At 42.2% G+C, this 18,270-nt stretch overlaps 1 protein-coding gene across 1 annotated transcript; it reads left to right on the forward strand.

Moving 5' to 3' along the window:
- Positions 1–1,491: 1,491 nt before the first annotated feature.
- Positions 1,492–18,199, forward strand: LOC310867453 (pyruvate dehydrogenase E1 component subunit alpha, mitochondrial-like). The gene is made up of 11 exons (XM_083777557.1): positions 1,492–1,627; positions 3,820–3,888; positions 6,761–6,934; positions 8,218–8,344; positions 8,940–9,031; positions 10,298–10,390; positions 10,913–11,068; positions 13,932–14,003; positions 14,591–14,658; positions 15,663–15,771; positions 16,357–18,199. Exons 1-11 carry the CDS (start codon positions 1,568–1,570, stop codon positions 16,519–16,521), a joined length of 1,185 nt encoding a protein of 394 aa, XP_083633683.1. The 5' UTR covers positions 1,492–1,567; the 3' UTR covers positions 16,522–18,199.
- The last annotated feature ends 71 nt before the right edge of the window (positions 18,200–18,270 follow it).

Below are 18,270 nucleotides of genomic sequence, written 5' to 3' on the forward strand. Positions count from 1 at the left end.
TCGACGCACGTCCCACTGGGAGGAGACCCTTGAGATGGAGGGATTACATCGACTCACTGGCCTTGGAACGGAACAAACAAAATCTACTTCCTCAATATATTGACCTTGCCAAACTAAAATAATTGTTAAATATATATTGAAATTTGTATTTCCTTTAGAGGATAGCCCCTTGATCAATCAAACTAATAAAATGATTGAGTACAAAAAATAGAAAGAAAAGAGCTCTTTCTACTAGGATATTTTGAAGGGCATCTTGATTGCTGCATTAAGAAGATCTAGACTGACTGAAGGATATATTGTGCCGTGCAACTTGGGCTGGGGAGAGAGAGACTGTGATGATGAGGAGGAGGAGGATGCAAGCTGAAAGTGCTAATCAATAACACATTGTAGATACGCCTCAGTCTGCAGTGAGGGGGAAAAAAGGGGATTCCGATTTTACGGGGGCCAGTTTCGAATTGCAGCCGTCCGTAGGTGCCCTTTGAGAGCGGTTTCGAAGGAGTCACATTTTGGTGGCATAATGAATTTAGACCCTTTGTTTGTGCCAAATCTGCGTTGCACATGGTTTGTTGAACTCCCTCTGGTGTTGTGGGTGTGGACTTCGTTAACATTAAGGAAGTATTTAGATGGGTACATGGGTATCTTGGTGATGTATCGAATCTTGTGGACCAGACCCATTGCAAGATGCTGTACTCTGTCATCAACCCTAAGCCATTCCAGCCTGTCAAAGTGGGACAGGGGTGAGGTGGGTTCGGGGAGTGAGGCCAAGTAGTAGCCTGACCAGTTTGTTTTGGGAAGTTTTAAGGGCCTTTGAGATGCTGTGGTACCAGGTCTTTTATCCTGAACATTAGTGAGGTGGTCTTTTGAAGTAAACAAGTGCTTTTTACACTCTTAGCAAAAGCAGATTTGGTGTTGACCCCTGTACTTTCCTTGAACTGTACCCATTCTACAAGCTGTTAAATACACTTTTCAATCCATCATCAGCAGGTGTCGCTGCGCGCCACTTCCACGCGCCACCTCTTCGAGCACAGGAAGGACAGAAGAAGGGTATACGGCCTAGAATCCCATCTCTCAGAGGGACGGCCGTTCGCATCGGTGATTGGTTGGTTCAATGTATTGCATACTAATTAACCTTGATGTGTGTGTGTGTGTGTGTGTGTGTGTGTGTGTGTGTGTGTGTGTGTGTGTGTGTGTGTGTGTGTGTGTGTGTGTATATATATATATATATATATATATATATATATATATATATATATATATATACATATATATAATTTTGAGCTCTACAAGCTCACAATGCATCGCAAATTATTATGAGCTACTATTTTTTATGTATTCTTTATCATATGATTTATGATATTTTTTGGGTTGTGTAAACGTTTGAAACTTTGCGTTGAGATTTCTATTTACATAACTTCAACTTTTGTGCCTAGCAACCAACCCACCAGCCAACCAGCCAATGGCAGCGGGGCCCGTCCCCGCGGCCTATGGGATATATGTCCCACCCACCCCACACACACAGTAAGGACGGAGGGAGGGTGGACTGGTCTGACAGAGTGGAAACCAACAGATGAGGAGAAAGATGCTGTCCAACGTCTCTAATGTCCTGAGAGCCTGCGCTCAGAGAAATGTAAGTTCTAAAAGCCTTTTTTATATTCCTAACAGAACAGAGCATGAACTCGACTCGTGTGTCGTTGTGTCCGGGTACAACGAGCGGTGTTTACGCAAATGTCATGTCAGAAATCAGCCAGCTGAGCTGACCTTGTCCCATACGAGAAGAGGCCCGATGATGAGTTAGCTTACTGAGCTAAAGGTAGCTGTACAGTAGAGTTACAGTACAGTACAGTACAGTACAGTACAGTGGTGGTTCAGTGATGTGGTCTTGAAATGTTCTGATACAGTGAAAACGCAGTAAACAAGTCTGGTTTCTGGTTTTATGCCCTTAATAGCAGATTTTGTATTGACCTGTACTGTAGGCTACCTTCCTTGAACTGTACCCATCCTGCTAAACATGTTCAATCAATCAATGTGATATGATGATGATGATGATGATGATGATGATGGCACCAGATTAATGTTGTAACAACAGTGTGTTGTTGTATTTGTTGACATTGATTGATCAGCTGTCAAATACAACAACAATAATGAGATGTTGAAAGTAGCACTCAGTCAGTATAGTGTGACAGCTAGTGGTGGCGGGTTCAATTAAACGACATGGCAATAGGCTATATTGTATTGATATACATACATATATATATATATATATATATATATATATATATATATACTCAATATGTGAATTGATACGTGATATGTCTGTGAGGCAGCGGCTGCTATATCGATTGTGTGGGCGATGACGTTTTGACACATGGCGTGTAGGTGCAATGCCCAATAAAACCACGAGGTGGCTTTTTATTTTAATTAAATAAATCTCTGACTGTGGGCCTGAAAGTGTTTTTCATTACAGAATACTAAAGAAGAGCTCTCGTGAATACATGGTCATTATTTTGGAATCAACGTATAGTATTGTATGTGGAGAATATATCGTATCGTGGCCTCTGTATCCTGAATCCTGATACATATCTGTCTGAGTTTGCAGGCAAAACCCACCACTATAGTGACAGCCAGCTAAATGTTTAAAGGATAATTCCATACTAAAAGGCTTTCTTACCTTTATTTGTAGTTATTACGTCCCCACCAAACAGGTCCAGGTGTTCTGGTGTTATTTTGTGCAAAAGCTCCTTATTAGCTATTTCCCCTACCATAAGCCCTAAATGAATTGCATTGAATTGAATGGGGCTATGGGGTCTTGTGCTAATTTGTGCTCACATTTTCTTTTGTATATATCCTCTCTTCATAATGTAAATAATATCCCAAGCGGCACACTTTACTACTTATTTAGATGGAAATAAGCAAATTAGCACAACACCCCATAGCCCCATTCAATTCCCATTCAATTCAATGCAATTCATTTAGGGCTTATGGTAGGGGAAATAGCCAATAAGGAGTTTTTTCACAAAAAAACACCTGGACCTCTTTGGTGGGGACGTAACGACTACAAAGAAAGGTAGGAAAGCCTTCTAGCATGGAATTCTCCTTTAACGCCATCTTATCACCTCCCAATAAACCACAAGCCTTATGATGCAGTCAAATCCGTGAAATCCATTCGTGAATCCCTAGACTCCTTCAAAACCTCTCTCAAAGAGCACGGGCAGCTGCAACTGGCCCCTGTAAAAGAAAAAAAAAGTTAAAGTCCCCCCCCCCCCCCTCCATACTGTACTTTAATTGTAATATATATACTGTATGATGATTTCCTTTTTTTCATAGAAGTCAGTGTATATTTGTATTTGTATGTCTTTAAATGTTCTGATGAATTGAAAATGGAGGTGTCCCTGCATGATGTAAACAAGTCTTAGTGCTTTTTCTGGATCATCCTTTTTATCCTGTGTTTTTATCCTGTGTTTTTTAATGGATGTTTATTAGTTCATTAACCCATTTTGGTGTTCGCATCATGTTATACTTTAGCTATTTAAAAATAGCAGATCTACAAGCTCATAGCGCGCCACCGAGTGGCGCGCTATGAGCTTGTAGGTCTGCTATTTTTGAAAAATCGAAGAGCGACTGACGACATAGAAGACATTTTTAGAATCTGATCTCAGGTCAGAATGGAAAACTGTCAGGATGTAGAGGACATTTTTTTAGAATCTGATCTCAGGTCAGAATGGAAAACTGTCAGGATGTAGAGGACATTTTTTTAGAATCTGATCTCAGGTCAGAATGGGTTTTTAACTTTCTTTGTTGTTGTTGTTCTTCCTCTTTCAGGCCACTGCTGTGGTCATCTCGGCCCGCACGTACGCCGACTTCACTGCTGAGGCCACTTTTGACATAAAGGTACGTCTGGGACCATCGATGTGGGTTTTTACTTCAGGTTACTGTCTGTCCTGTCCTGTCCTGTCCTGTCCTGTCCAGGGGTCTTCAACAGGGTGTCCTGTCGCTGTCTGGGACCCCTCACCCTCGGGGGGGGGGGGGGGGGGGGGTGGCTCAGGGATACTGTAGTGTAGGGGGCCGGGGCCGCCAAATCTTTGTGTGATAGGGACTCGGGGACCTATTTCTTTTTTGAGTGGTGCAACCATGACTCCAAGGAACAGCTTTGTCCGTGTCCTGCGTGTGTTCACCTATGTGTTCACCTATGTGTTCATGTGACTAGGACTAAGAACATTGTATTAATCTCTTTGGGCTGGGTCCATTTATATTTGACAGAGCTACTCCACCCCAGGGTAATACAAGGTCTTCGGATAAAGGCCTTCTTATCATCCCTGCTACCAAGCTGAGAACAAAAGGTGATGGAGCCTTCTCAGCTATAGCACCGAAACTCAGTCGACACTTTTAAAAAGCTGCTTAAAACACACCTATATGTTAAATATTTTGGCCTAATATAGTGAGTATATCTATTGTGTCTTGTTCTGCCTGTACTGTGTATATTTTCATGTATTCTGTTGCTCGTTTATTATTGTTATCGCTGTTTTGCTGTTGACTGTGTTTTTCTTGTTTTATTTGTATTATTTTACTGTGTACAGCACCTTGTAATGATTGTTTTGAAAGGCGCTTTATAAATAACCTATGAGCATCATATAATGCTGTTTGAGAGAGAGAGAGAGGCACCACTCGGTTCACACAGGTGTGATTTTAATATTTGCATTAACCATTTGAACCCTAGCATTCCTATTCTGGCAGATCTTGTAGATCTGCTATTTCCGGCGGAAAGAGGTTTGGTGTACAGGGAAAATACAGCAGAGTACCAAGTACGGTACCGAGCCAAAGGTCAACTTTACAATGTGCTGTCGTTAAATGTCCATCAAACCATCAACACTTTACACTAGCAGATCTCCTATAGCTCGAAACTCGATTTATGCTTGTAGATCTGCTGCCTTGGTCTTAATTTGTTAAACAATACTTTTATTAGGTTCTTGCCGGTAAAGTGCACACACACACACACAGGGCTTTCACTTCTAGTAATTTTTACTATTCGACTAGTTGTTTAACTTACTTACTTACGCCTATCGCCCAACCTTGGGCATAGGCCACGAACATGAGCTCTCCAGGCATCCCGGTCCTGGGCCATTCTCTCCAGCTGTCCCCATGTATGGCCAGATCTCTTCACATCTGCGTCTAGGTCACGGCGCCAGGTGTTTCTTGGTCTGCCCCTTTTCCTTCTCCCTTGTGGGTTCCAGAACAGGGCGTATCTTGTGATACTAGAGGCAGGCTTGCGAAGGGTGTGGCCGATCCATCGCCAGCGTCTTTGCAGTATATCTTTTTCCACAGGGTGTTGGCCTGATTGCTGAGTTGTTTAACTAGGCCTACCTATTATGTAAAAAAAAGTTTATATTTTTTTCTTAATAATAGTACATTTAAAAACTGTGTACAATGGTGACTAGAACTATAATCTAGCTAATTTTACAAAAGCCTACAAAATCGGGAGGGGAAAAAAAGTTTTTTAGTACCAACAGGGTTGACTAGTGGAGCCCTAACACACACACACACACACACACACGTGCACCCAGATGACTGAATGAATAACCTGCGTTACCTGTTGATGATGTAATCATCAGTGAGTTTAGCACATTTGTAGTACACAGTAGGACACTCTGTGATTTCCTGTTCATTATGAGAAGCTTATGGAGATAAGTCTCAGAAATGGTGCTTTTTGCATACGCGTGTAAAATGAGAGAAAGGCAACATAGGATCTGGAGACCCATATTGTGTTTGAGTAGGCCTCATCGACATAGCCATAATAATATATAGTTGTCATATGAGACTAGATATCGTCTGGGGGGATTTTGATATTGTAATATCGTGATATGGCATGTGTTTTTTCCTTTTCTTGGTTTCTTGTTTCATACCGTCAACGTGTTTAAAAATAGCGGAAAGCAGATATAAAAGCTCACACGCATTGCAGAGTGACTCAGTGTGCGAGAGTGTAGATCTGCTATTGTCGCTGTTTTGGGGTGGATACTTAGTTTAGACTAGTTAAGGTTAGGTTTAGGTGTGCTGCCCCGTGGGAGGTTAGGGTTAGGGTGAGGGTTTGAGATAGGTTGTAGTTTGTAGGACTAATGACTGGTCTAACCAATGACTAGTCTAAACTAAGTACTGCACCCGCTGTTTTTGCAAAAAAATGCGAAAGGAAAAATTCACACAATCATCTCTGTCGATAAATAATTTGGTCTTTGGTGAAAATTACCGTCATGCTGTTGTTCATATCACCCAGTGTTGTTTTTGGCAGCAAATTTCTATTTTAGTTTTAGTGACTAGTTGTAGTCGACTAAATATCATAAGGTTTTAGTCGACTAAATCTATAGCCTTGATGGCATCGTAAGGGCTGTTTTTACACTTGCTGAAAATAGCCAATCTACAAGCTCACAAGTTGTGCGCTTGTAGATCGGCTATTTTCAGCATGCAACCAAGTGTAAAATGACTTTACTGGATCTCTTCTCCACTAGTCCCTTCCTAACATGTTAGTCTAGTCGCTATTTGTTGACAAAATCGACAGTCATAGTTTTATTCATCATGGCTTAATTATTTATTTATTTTGTCAGTGGGGAAAAAAGGCGAACATTTTTCGTCATAGTTTTAGTCGACGAAAACAACACTGATATCACCTGTCTCCTATCTCAGAGTTACAAATGGATACGTTAGTTAACGCTGATTTTGCTGTCTGTCTGTCTGTCTGTCTGTCTGTCTGTCTGTCTGTCCGTCCTCCCTCCAGAAATGCGACCTCCATAAATTCGAGGAGGGTCCTCCGCTGACGGCGACCTTGTCCCGCGAGGAGGGTCTCCAGTACTACAAGCTCATGCAGACCATGCGGCGCATGGAGCTGAAGGCCGACCAGCTGTACAAGCAGAAGATCATCAGGGGCTTCTGTCACCTGTATGATGGACAGGTACGGTAGAATACAGTACCTTCTGTCACCTGTACGGTAGAATACTGTACCTTCTGTCTCCTGTATGATGGACAGGTACGGTAGAATACAGTACCTTCTGTCACCTGTACGGTAGAATACTGTACCTTCTGTCTCCTGTATGATGGACAGGTACGGTAGAATACAGTACCTTCTTCTGTCACCTGTATGATGGACAGGTACGGTAGAATACAGTACCTTCTTCTGTCACCTGTATGACGGACAGGTACGGTAGAATACAGTACCTTCTTCTGTCCCCTGTACGGTAGAATGCTGTACCTTCTGTCTCCTGTACGGTAGAATACTGTACCTTCTGTCACCTGTACGGTAGAATGCTGTACCTTCTGTCTCCTGTACGAGGTACAGCACGACTAGACAGACCACACTCCAATGTTTATCCTGTTGTCTTTCACATTCCGGCTTGCGTTCGGATATAGTAAGCACTGGGAATGTGCTTGGTTTTTTTGAGTGTGCTCTGTGCTGGCCACTGGGCTGTCGCGTCACAGAGCACACTGAATGTGGCTTATTTACGAACAACCTCTTCAAACTGTTTGTTTGTAGTTTGTACCCGTTAAAACATGGGCCAAGGTAAATGATGAACACTTGTATGGTGATGTACTAAATGCTTGCCTTAGCTATAGCATTAGCTTTCACCCTCGGGGAGCGCTCGAGACACCACAGTGACGCACACACACACTAAACGACCGAGTAGGGTCGCTCGGTGCAGGCACATATGGGGCTCAGCACACCAGATTTTCGTAACGCACAGAGAGCACTGAATAAACGAACGAAGAAAGATCGGTGCGCATCGATGCGCTCAGTGAGAATTTCCGAACTAAGGCAACAGAGGTTACTTTTTTATGTCCTATCCCAGATTCAAGCCCGCCGCTCAGCCCAAACTGGATCACTATCTGACTGGGCGCCCGTTGGTGTCCTACCTGATATACCAGGAAGAGATTTATGTTTATGTATTTGCATTTGTTGATTTGAAGAACGTTTTAAATAAGAATTTATGTGAACAACTTCACACAATAGATATTACCGATAATCCTCGACTGTAAAGATCTAGAAACAGTGGCACCTATACTCTGAGGAGTAAAAACTCAAGACATAATGATTTCTGATATTCTTAAGTGCATACAGTCCAGTTATATAACAAAAATATTTGTATTTCTTGAGTTTCATGCCTGTCTCATCTCATCATGTAATGATTGATATTGCTGGATGAATAAGGCGACTTAAGGCAAACGCTTTGCTCTTCACAGGAAGCGTGTGCGCTTGGTATCGAGAAGGGCATCAACCTGTCGGACCACCTGATCACTGCATACCGCGCCCACGCGTACACCCTCACCCGAGGGGGCACGGTCAAGGAGATCATGGCTGAGCTGACCGGTGAGTACACCATGCTCAAATACTCCATGTACAAATTGGTTCTCAATATTGGGGTCCTTTTTGGGCGGGTTCCAAGGTGTACCCACTATACCAGGGGTCCCCAAACTACGGCCGCCATGTCATTTTATGTGGCCCGCCTGCCTCAAGCAAAAAAAAACACCGGTAAAGTCCACACACACACACACGCGCGCGCGCGACCGACATAAACAAACACACGGTGCTTTGTGCTGGATTGGAGCAGCTGAAGGAAATGAGGAGGAATATATCCATTTGAAACGCGATATGGGCGCCGCCATGACACTATAGTCAGAGTAAACAAACTTGCGCATCACCACGTGTAGTACAAACGCGCACACACACACACACTCCTCCTCCTCCCCCTTCTCTCCCGCAAGGCAAGCATGACAGTTCTTCTCATTCTCCCCCGATCGAGACTACATGAAAAATAACGGAAGAGTGGCCTGCAGGCGCCCAGTGTGTCACCCCTGGTCATAAATGATGTCCTTTTTTGTTTTTGTGTATACTATCAAATCACTCTTTATTTGTATTCTCTCTCTCTCATCTGCATTGTTTGTTTTTACGGTCTTCCTTTTAGGCAGAAGAGGAGGAATCGCCAAGGGCAAGGGAGGCTCTATGCACATGTACACTAAAAACTTCTATGGAGGGAACGGAATAGTGGGAGCTCAGGTAATTCCTTTCTCTTTATGGAGGAAACCGGCATTAGTCACAGTGCGAGCTCAGGTTTTCAAACCAGCAGGGCCCGGCATTTGATTATAGCCTTTCCGAATGTTGCTACATTTCAGTTTTGTCACATTAATCATTGGTGTTATGTAGAGAATTAAATGTGAGTGTGTCGTGTACTGCGAGTGTACACAGTAACATGGTCTTTGTTCATTTTAAGTCATACCGTTACGTTTCCACTCATAGACTGTAAAAAATATGGACAAAGCGTTCCCCGGGTCTAACATGAACGTAAAATGAAGCCAGTCAGTCCTTGAATTGTAAATCGCCATCTTTGTAGATCCGTTTGGGCCCAGCTGGCCCATTGGCTGGCCCAGACAACGAGGCGGGACTTCCCCCCTTCTTCTTTGTTGGTTTTTATTTTGACTCGAGTGGGTGGGGGATCCCGATCATAGACTGTAACGGTGGCCACGCCCCTCAGAACATACGCGACTTTATGGTCATTTTGTTAATAAACGGGACCATCATTTTCCAAAAACAATATTATGAAGCAGAAAGTATTCATGACCATGTTTATTAAGGTAAGGTGAAGTTGGGCCCAAATACATGGACCTCTATGGGGCTATGGGTTTTTCTGGGTCCAGTGACAGCGCCACAACAGGCCATTATATGAACTTTCAGGAAATCCCGATTTCCTCAGTGGCTTCACAAAATATCTGTCTGACTGCCCCCCAGGTTCCACTCCAAGGAACAGCAATGTTTAGAGTATGTCCCTATGTTTAGAGTACCAACAGGGGGCACTGTTGCACCACTCACTTCAGACCAGTCTGATTTTTGCTATAATCTTACACTAGTATATTTGTGTAACGTTTAACCCATTTGGACCCGAGTTAAAAAAGTTCGTTCTGAAAGAATATATTATTCAAAGATGTGCGCCACATTTTTACGATTCTTTTCAAAAATAGCAGACCTACAAGCTCGTGAGCTTGTAGATCTGCTATTTTTCAATAGCTAAATTATAACATAATGTTTAACCCATTTAGGCCTGACGTCGAAAAAAAAAAAAGAAGTTCACTCTGAATTTCTGAAAGAATATATAGCTATTCAAAGATTTGTGCCGCATTTTTACGATTTTCTTTCAAAAATAGCAGACCTACAAGCTCGTGAGCTTGTAGGTCTGCTATTTTTCAAAAGCTAAATTATAACATAATGTTTAAAACACCAAAAGGGGTTAAAGTATGTTCCAAATGTGACGTTTTTAACCATGCACAGGTGCCTCTGGGAGCTGGCGTGGCGCTCGCCTGCAAATACCTTGAAAATAACCAGCTCTGTGTCAGTCTCTACGGAGACGGAGCCGCCAATCAGGTACGGAGTTCAAGCAAATGTTCTTCTACACAGTGTAATATGACATGTCATACCTGTGGACATGCATGTAGGTTGTATGTAGTAGTGACTTTCTTGTCTTGAAATTGCCTGTTTTGTGTGTTATTTTTGAGGGGTGCTATCCCCTCCGATATACATTAATTCAATGTTTGTTTTTCCTTTAAACAAACATTAAAAACGCCATTGACAATGAAGGGAAATGTACGTCATCTTGTCCCTAAAACAAAACTGAGAATTTAATGTTCTTTTGTCCATGTTTGTTTTACATCACCATCACATCACCTTACATCTAATCATAGCAACAGGACTTTAATATATTAGCGCACCTCACTTCACACGTATAATACTAAATGCATGCAATAATTCATTACCTGTATTATGTCTTATATGTCTACAATATTTAACATTTTGTAGGGAATCTTTGGAAAACGAGTACATTATTTTCTGACATTGTCATTTTGTAAACGAAACTAAAGAGTGCATTTTGCCTTTAACTCTCCACAGGGTCAGATCTTTGAGAGCTACAACATGGCGTCTCTGTGGAAGCTGCCGGTCATCTTCATCTGTGAGAACAACAAGTACGGCATGGGAATGTCCGTAGAGCGTTCTGCCGCCAGCACAGACTACTACAAGAGAGGAGACTACATCCCTGGGCTCCGGGTAATGCCCCCCTTTATTTATCTTTATTTATTATTATTCAAGAGAGGAGACTACATCCCTGGGCTCCGGGTAATGCCCCCCTTTATTTATCTTTATTTATTATTATTCAAGAGAGGAGACTACATCCCTGGGCTCCGGGTAATGCCCCCCTTTATTTATTATTATTATACAAGAGAGGGGACTACATCCCTGGGCTCCGGGTAATGCCCCCTTTATTTATCTTTATTTATTATTATTCAAGAGAGGAGACTACATCCCTGGGCTCCGGGTAATGCCCCCCTTTATTTATCTTTATTTATTATTATTCAAGAGAGGAGACTACATCCCTGGGCTCCGGGTAATGCCCCCCTTTATTTATCTTTATTTATTATTATTCAAGAGAGGAGACTACATCCCTGGGCTCCGGGTAATGCCCCCCTTTATTTATCTTTATTTATTATTATTATTCAAGAGAGGGGACTACATCCCTGGGCTCCGGGTAATGCCCCCTTTATTTATCTTTATTTATTATTATTATACAAGAGAGGGGACTACATCCCTGGGCTCCGGGTAATGCCCCCTTTATTTATCTTTATTTATTATTATTATACAAGAGAGGGGACTACATCCCTGGGCTCCGGGTAATGCCCCCTTTATTTATCTTTATTTATTATTATTATACAAGAGAGGAGACTACATCCCTGGGCTCCGGGTAATGCCCCCTTTATTTATCTTTATTTATTATTATTATACAAGAGAGGAGACTACATCCCTGGGCTCCGGGTAATGCCCCCTTTATTTATCTTTATTTATTATTATTATACAAGAGAGGGGACTACATCCCTGGGCTCCGGGTAATGCCCCCCTTTATTTTATCTTTATTTATTATTATTATACAAGAGAGGGGACTACATCCCTGGGCTCCGGGTAATGCCCCCCTTATTTTATCTTTATTTATTATTATTCAAGAGAGGAGACTACATCCCTGGGCTCCGGGTAATGCCCCCCTTATTTTATCTTTATTTATTATTATTCAAGAGAGGGGACTACATCCCTGGGCTCCGGGTAATGCCCCCCTTTATTTATCTTTATTTATTATTATTCAAGAGAGGAGACTACATCCCTGGGCTCCGGGTAATGCCCCCTTATTTTATCTTTATTTATTATTATTCAAGAGAGGGGACTACATCCCTGGGCTCCGGGTAATGCCCCCCTTTATTTATCTTTATTTATTATTATACAAGAGAGGAGACTACATCCCTGGGCTCCGGGTAATGCCCCCTTATTTTATCTTTATTTATTATTATTATTCAAGAGAGGAGACTACATCCCTGGGCTCCGGGTAATGCCCCCCTTTATTTATCTTTATTTATTATTATACAAGAGAGGAGACTACATCCCTGGGCTCCGGGTAATGCCCCCCTTTATTTATCTTTATTTATTATTATTATACAAGAGAGGAGACTACATCCCTGGGCTCCGGGTAATGCCCCCCTTTATTTATCTTTATTTATTATTATTATTATACAAGAGAGGAGACTACATCCCTGGGCTCCGGGTAATGCCCCCTTATTTTATCTTTATTTATTATTATTATTATACAAGAGAGGGGACTACATCCCTGGGCTCCGGGTAATGCCCCCCTTTATTTATCTTTATTTATTATTATTATACAAGAGAGGAGACTACATCCCTGGGCTCCGGGTAATGCCCCCTTATTTTATCTTTATTTATTATTATTATTATACAAGAGAGGGGACTACATCCCTGGGCTCCGGGTAATGCCCCCCTTTATTTATCTTTATTTATTATTATTATACAAGAGAGGAGACTACATCCCTGGGCTCCGGGTAATGCCCCCTTATTTTATCTTTATTTATTATTATTATACAAGAGAGGAGACTACATCCCTGGGCTCCGGGTAATGCCCCCCTTTATTTATCTTTATTTATTATTATTAAAGAGAGGGGACTACATCCCTGGGCTCCGGGTAATGCCCCCCTTTATTTTTATTCCTGCCTTCGCTATCCGGAATGCTCGCCTTAACCCATTTTGACCCAAAAATGTCATGACAGTTTTCTGAAAAAGCCATGTTTCTATGTCAGTCGTTCTTTGATTTTTCAAAAATAGCAAACCTACAAGCTCATAGCGCGCCACTCAGTGGCGCGCTATGAGCTTGTAGATCTGCTATTTTTCAATAGCTAAAGCATAAGGTAATGCTAACACCAAAAGGGGTTCCCGCCCCAAAATGGGTTAAAACACGATCGCCCCTTGTTATTTCTTTCCCGCCAACCTCACACAGACTGCTCTGTGGGGCGGTTCAACCTCACACAGACTGCTCTGTGGGGCGGTTCTTGTATTCTTGTATTTAGGTTAGAAATAAGTTTAGGGTTTGGCTTTATAGTTTAACTCTTTAGGAATGGGGTTAGGTTTGTGCACCACTCAAAACTTAACACTCATCTTTTACTTTCTCTAATAACAACCTAAAACATGCACCTTGGTTGGAAAAGTTGTCCTTTTTAAGGTCAAAACGTGACGCGAAGCCGACATTATTTTTAATGCATCAAAATATTCTGGAACGATTTGCACCAGTGTTATTTTTGTTGACTAAATGTCTAAAAGACTAAAACTAAAAAAAAATTCAATGAACCTATCCCACACCGGCGGCGTCCGACGCGCGTTCACGCCTCGCCTGACGCTCCGATACGCCACCGTTCTATTTTCCAGGCGTTGCCGCGCGGTGTGCGATAGGTTCATTGAAAATAACGGCGGCGGCTGTTTTGACGCGCAGCGTTCGCAGCCTTAAGAATAAGTCAAAATATTCAGAAAAAATTAACACTGATTAACACGTTTCTAAATAAAAAATAACCTTGTTGTATTCCAGGTGGACGGTATGGATGTGCTCTGTGTCAGGGAAGCCACCAAGTTTGCAGCCGATCACTGCCGAGCTGGGAAGGTAAGATAACCGCTTTTTAAAGACGTCTCCTGTCCAGGGAGCAGTGTTGTTTTTGACAGCGAATTTAGTTTTAGTCATAGTCTCTTGGATAGTTTTCATTTAGTTTTAGTCACATTTTAGTCACCTGGAAAGTTTTAGTGTTTAGTGTTTTAGTCGACTAAATCTACAGTTGATTTAGTCGTACAAAATGTATTTTGGAGGGCCTTGATGTCGTCGTAATTTCACTTGCTGAAAATAGCTACCGGTATATCTACATTACAAGCCCACAACGCAACGCGCTGTGAGCTTGTAGATCGGCTATTTTCAGCATGCAACTAATTTTAAAATGACTTATAGTGGATCTCTTGTCCACTAACATTTTAGTCTAGTTTTTAATTGTTGACAAAATTATCAATATACGGTACTTAGTCTTAGTTTTAGTCATCATAGCTTAGTTTCCATGTAGTTTTCGTCAGTGGAAGTGTAATTCTTTATTAGGGTTGTCCACTCACAGTTAGCAGTCTTTGTGCTTGAAATGTACTGTAATTCTGCAAACTGTTAATAAATATGTCAATCAATCAATCAATCAATATGCGTGTCATTTTCAGGGCCCTGTCGTCATGGAACTGCAGACCTATCGTTACCATGGACACAGTATGAGTGATCCTGGTGTCAGGTAAATAAATAAAAACTCAAATGTGTTCTTATCCCATTCTGGGCGGGAACCCCTTTTGGTGTCTTAACCAGTCTCTGTCCTGTAAACAGTTACCATACACGTGTCTTAACCAGTCTTAACCAGTCTCTCTCCTGTCACAGTTACCGTACACGTGTCTTAACCAGTCTTAACCAGTCTCTCTCCTGTCACAGTTACCATACACGTGTCTTAACCAGTCTTAACCAGTCTCTGTCCTGTCACAGTTACCGTACACGTGTCTTAACCAGTCTCTGTCCTGTCACACAGTTACCGTACACGTGTCTTAACCAGTCTTAACCAGTCTCTCTCTCCTGTAAACAGTTACCATACACGTGTCTTAACCAGTCTTAACCAGTCTCTCTCCTGTCACAGTTACCGTACACGTGTCTTAACCAGTCTTAACCAGTCTCTCTCCTGTCACAGTTACCATACACGTGTCTTAACCAGTCTTAACCAGTCTCTCTCCTGTAAACAGTTACCGTACACGTGTCTTAACCAGTCTTAACCAGTCTCTGTCCTGTCACAGTTACCGTACACGTGTCTTAACCAGTCTTAACCAGTCTCTGTCCTGTCACAGTTACCATACACATGTCTTAACCAGTCTTAACCAGTCTCTCTCCTGTAAACAGTTACCGTACACGTGTCTTAACCAGTCTTAACCAGTCTCTGTCCTGTAAACAGTTACCATACACGTGTCTTAACCAGTCTTAACCAGTCTCTCTCTCCTGTAAACAGTTACCGTACACGTGTCTTAACCAGTCGTAACCAGTCTCTGTCCTGTAAACAGTTACCGTACACGTGTCTTAACCAGTCTTAACCAGTCTCTGTCCTGTAAACAGTTACCATACACGTGTCTTAACCAGTCTTAACCAGTCTCTGTCCTGTAAACAGTTACCATACACGTGTCTTAACCAGTCGTAACCAGTCTCTGTCCTGTAAACAGTTACCATACACGTGTCTTAACCAGTCTCTCTCTCCTGTCACAGTTACCGTACACGCGAGGAGATCCAGGAAGTGCGCAGCAAGAGTGACCCCATCTCCATGCTGAAGGACCGCCTGCTGAGCAACAACATGGCCTCCATAGAGGAGCTGAAGGTACCTGTCTGTCTGTCTGTCTGTCTTTCTGAACTCTTGACTGGCCAAACATACTTTGACCAGCTCAGTGGCCTTAGTGGTTAGAGTGTCTGCCCTGAAACTGGGTGGTCGTGGTCTGGGTCATACCAAAGACTGGAAAAAATGGGACTTGGTTTGTGTTGATGTTGGATTTGGGGGGTTAGATCAACTACAAATGATTCCCGAGCGCGGCACGGCTGTGTCTCACTGCTCCAAAAGGTTGATGGGAGAACACATTTCGCATACAGCAATGTATGTGACAAATAGTAGGACTTTAACCGCTCCGGTGTCCTCTCCTCCTTTGCTGCTGTATCGTGCCGTTCCTGTGATCTGCCTCGTTCTGGCTACTCTGTGGTGGTAGTATTCGTCGTCTTCTTTCAGTAAGAAAGTGGATGCGATGTACCGCTGACAAAAACGTACAAATTGATGTGATTCAGTTGCTCCGCTAAATTGGCCTATATATAGCTGAATAAAATCACCAGCTACTATATAGTAGCTAGTGATTTCATTAAAGCCAAAGTTGCGGATCCATTGTCTTGTTTCATCGTTGCTTGCCTTGCGGTGCAGGAGATAGACGTGGAGGTGAGGAAGGAGATCGAGGACGCGGCGCTGTTTGCCACCACGGACCCCGAGCCCCCCCTGGAGGACCTGTGTAACCACATCTTCCACAACGAGCCTCCCATGGACGTGCGGGGCGTGAACCCTTGGGCCAAGCTGAAGTCCGTCAGCTAAAAGTCTGATCCCTCCAAGTCTCCCCCCTTCTCTCCCATACTTCTTCTTTCTGGTGTTTTGTATTCACCCCCCTGTCAGCTGTACCGTATGGCCTCCACCCACCCCCTAATCTCCAGATCGCCAACGCAGACCAGTGGCTTTCTTTACGCTGGTGCTCGAGACCAAACCCCAAACAGTGTACTGTAGTAAGGTTACCGAGTCTAGCACTCCCAGGTTTCGGAAAGGCACCGTCAACCCATGGTGTTTTAGCATTGAAGTTGACATTGTAAGTAACACCATTGGGGGTGAAATAAAATTCACACACATTTTGTACTGTATGGCAACACGAGTCAAAATATATTAAAACATAGTTATTTATAATAAGATTCAACATTCGGGAGTTCCTCTTTATTTATTTTTTAGGTTGCATTAAAGAAAGAAGGTTAGTACCCAGCAAGCATACAAGTTAACTATTATGAACTGTTATTGTCATGTGGGGAAAGCTTAAAAAAACGAGGGAAAATAAGAAGGGACAATAAATTGGAAAGACACACGGCACTTAGAAGGGTATTTTGTGATCCCTGTACAGTATCTATATCCATCTATGTCTAGATGATTGACTGATGCTGAATGTACTGGTTGGACAGTAAAACACCAGTAAACAGGGTTGTCGGTTGTTGTTATTCATAATCGTCGGCATACCTCATTCTCCGACATTGCTTTGTAGAAATGGGTCTTATTTGTGCAATCTCTCAAGAATTAATCCATGGTAAAAGTTCTCACGTATATAGTCCTTGGATCCTTGCTTAAAAGTCAGCAGAAAATGCATAATCATGACATTTTCCCATCATTGTTTTTCCTCTAAAAACATAATTCATGGTGTAGCTTGCCAAACCACACATAGTGCCTAAAGCATCATGTGCTGTTTGGAAGAGGGATGTCGTTTGTAGGAAGATAAATGCTGAGTAAGAGACAGATTTTGATACATGTTCATTACTTTCTTTCTCTCTTTTGCTAGCAGAGCAGATACTGAAACCGTCTGCGTGACTCCATTTTCGAGTAGTATTATTCATAAAACGGTTTAATTGGATATCACCCTGAACATGATTGTAACCGTAACATGAACCCTCATCCAAAACTCTTTGTGTATGTATACATCTAATTCAACGTTTCATGGTCTTCACGATTCAAACATCTATTTACAGTAGTTTATTCTCTCTCTTTTAAATAATTTCTTGTTTTTCTGGAAAGGCCACTCCTCTTATTTATTGCCGGGAAGGTTGTTTTGTGATGAATTAAGGCAATGGCAGTGAGGTTCTGTGTTCTGCTGGAATCCTTTGGTTTCAGTTAGCAATATTTTCTAGTTCTACACTTATTCTACAAATAACCTGACACCGCCAGATGGCGGCAGTATTGAGTTCCCTAGGAGGAACTATAACTCACTGCTGCCACCAGCTGGCGGAGTCAGGTTAGTACAGAAACCCTTCTCACCACAATGTACAACAAATGCCTGGCAAACATAACATAAGAGGACAGAGTAACATTACAAGTACATAAAGAAAGATCTGAAAACCAACTATTGAGAGTATTTGTGGTAAACTGTTACATAACAGACATGTACATACAGACAGACAGCAGAGCATTAAAGATAATGCTTTGCAGAAACATTGGATTCATGCAATAAAAACATTGGAATGTTTGTGCTTGTGTGCCTGTGTTTGTTTAAAAGTGGAGTGGAGTGGTGGGTTTTCTTTGTTGTTACAATAATGA

Source organism: Protomyctophum parallelum (assembly GCF_964188405.1).
Source record: "Protomyctophum parallelum genome assembly, chromosome: 1".
In the NCBI taxonomy this organism is placed as follows: Eukaryota; Metazoa; Chordata; class Actinopteri; order Myctophiformes; family Myctophidae; genus Protomyctophum; species Protomyctophum parallelum.

Coding starts and splice junctions, on each gene's coding strand:
- LOC310867453 (XM_083777557.1), top strand. CDS start 1,568: ATGAGGAGAAAGATGCTGTCCAACGTCTCTAATGTCCTGAGAGCCTGC. Junction 10,391..10,912: donor GAGACGGAGCCGCCAATCAG/GTACGGAGTTCA, acceptor AACTCTCCACAG/GGTCAGATCTTTGAGAGCTA. Junction 15,772..16,356: donor CCTCCATAGAGGAGCTGAAG/GTACCTGTCTGT, acceptor CTTGCGGTGCAG/GAGATAGACGTGGAGGTGAG.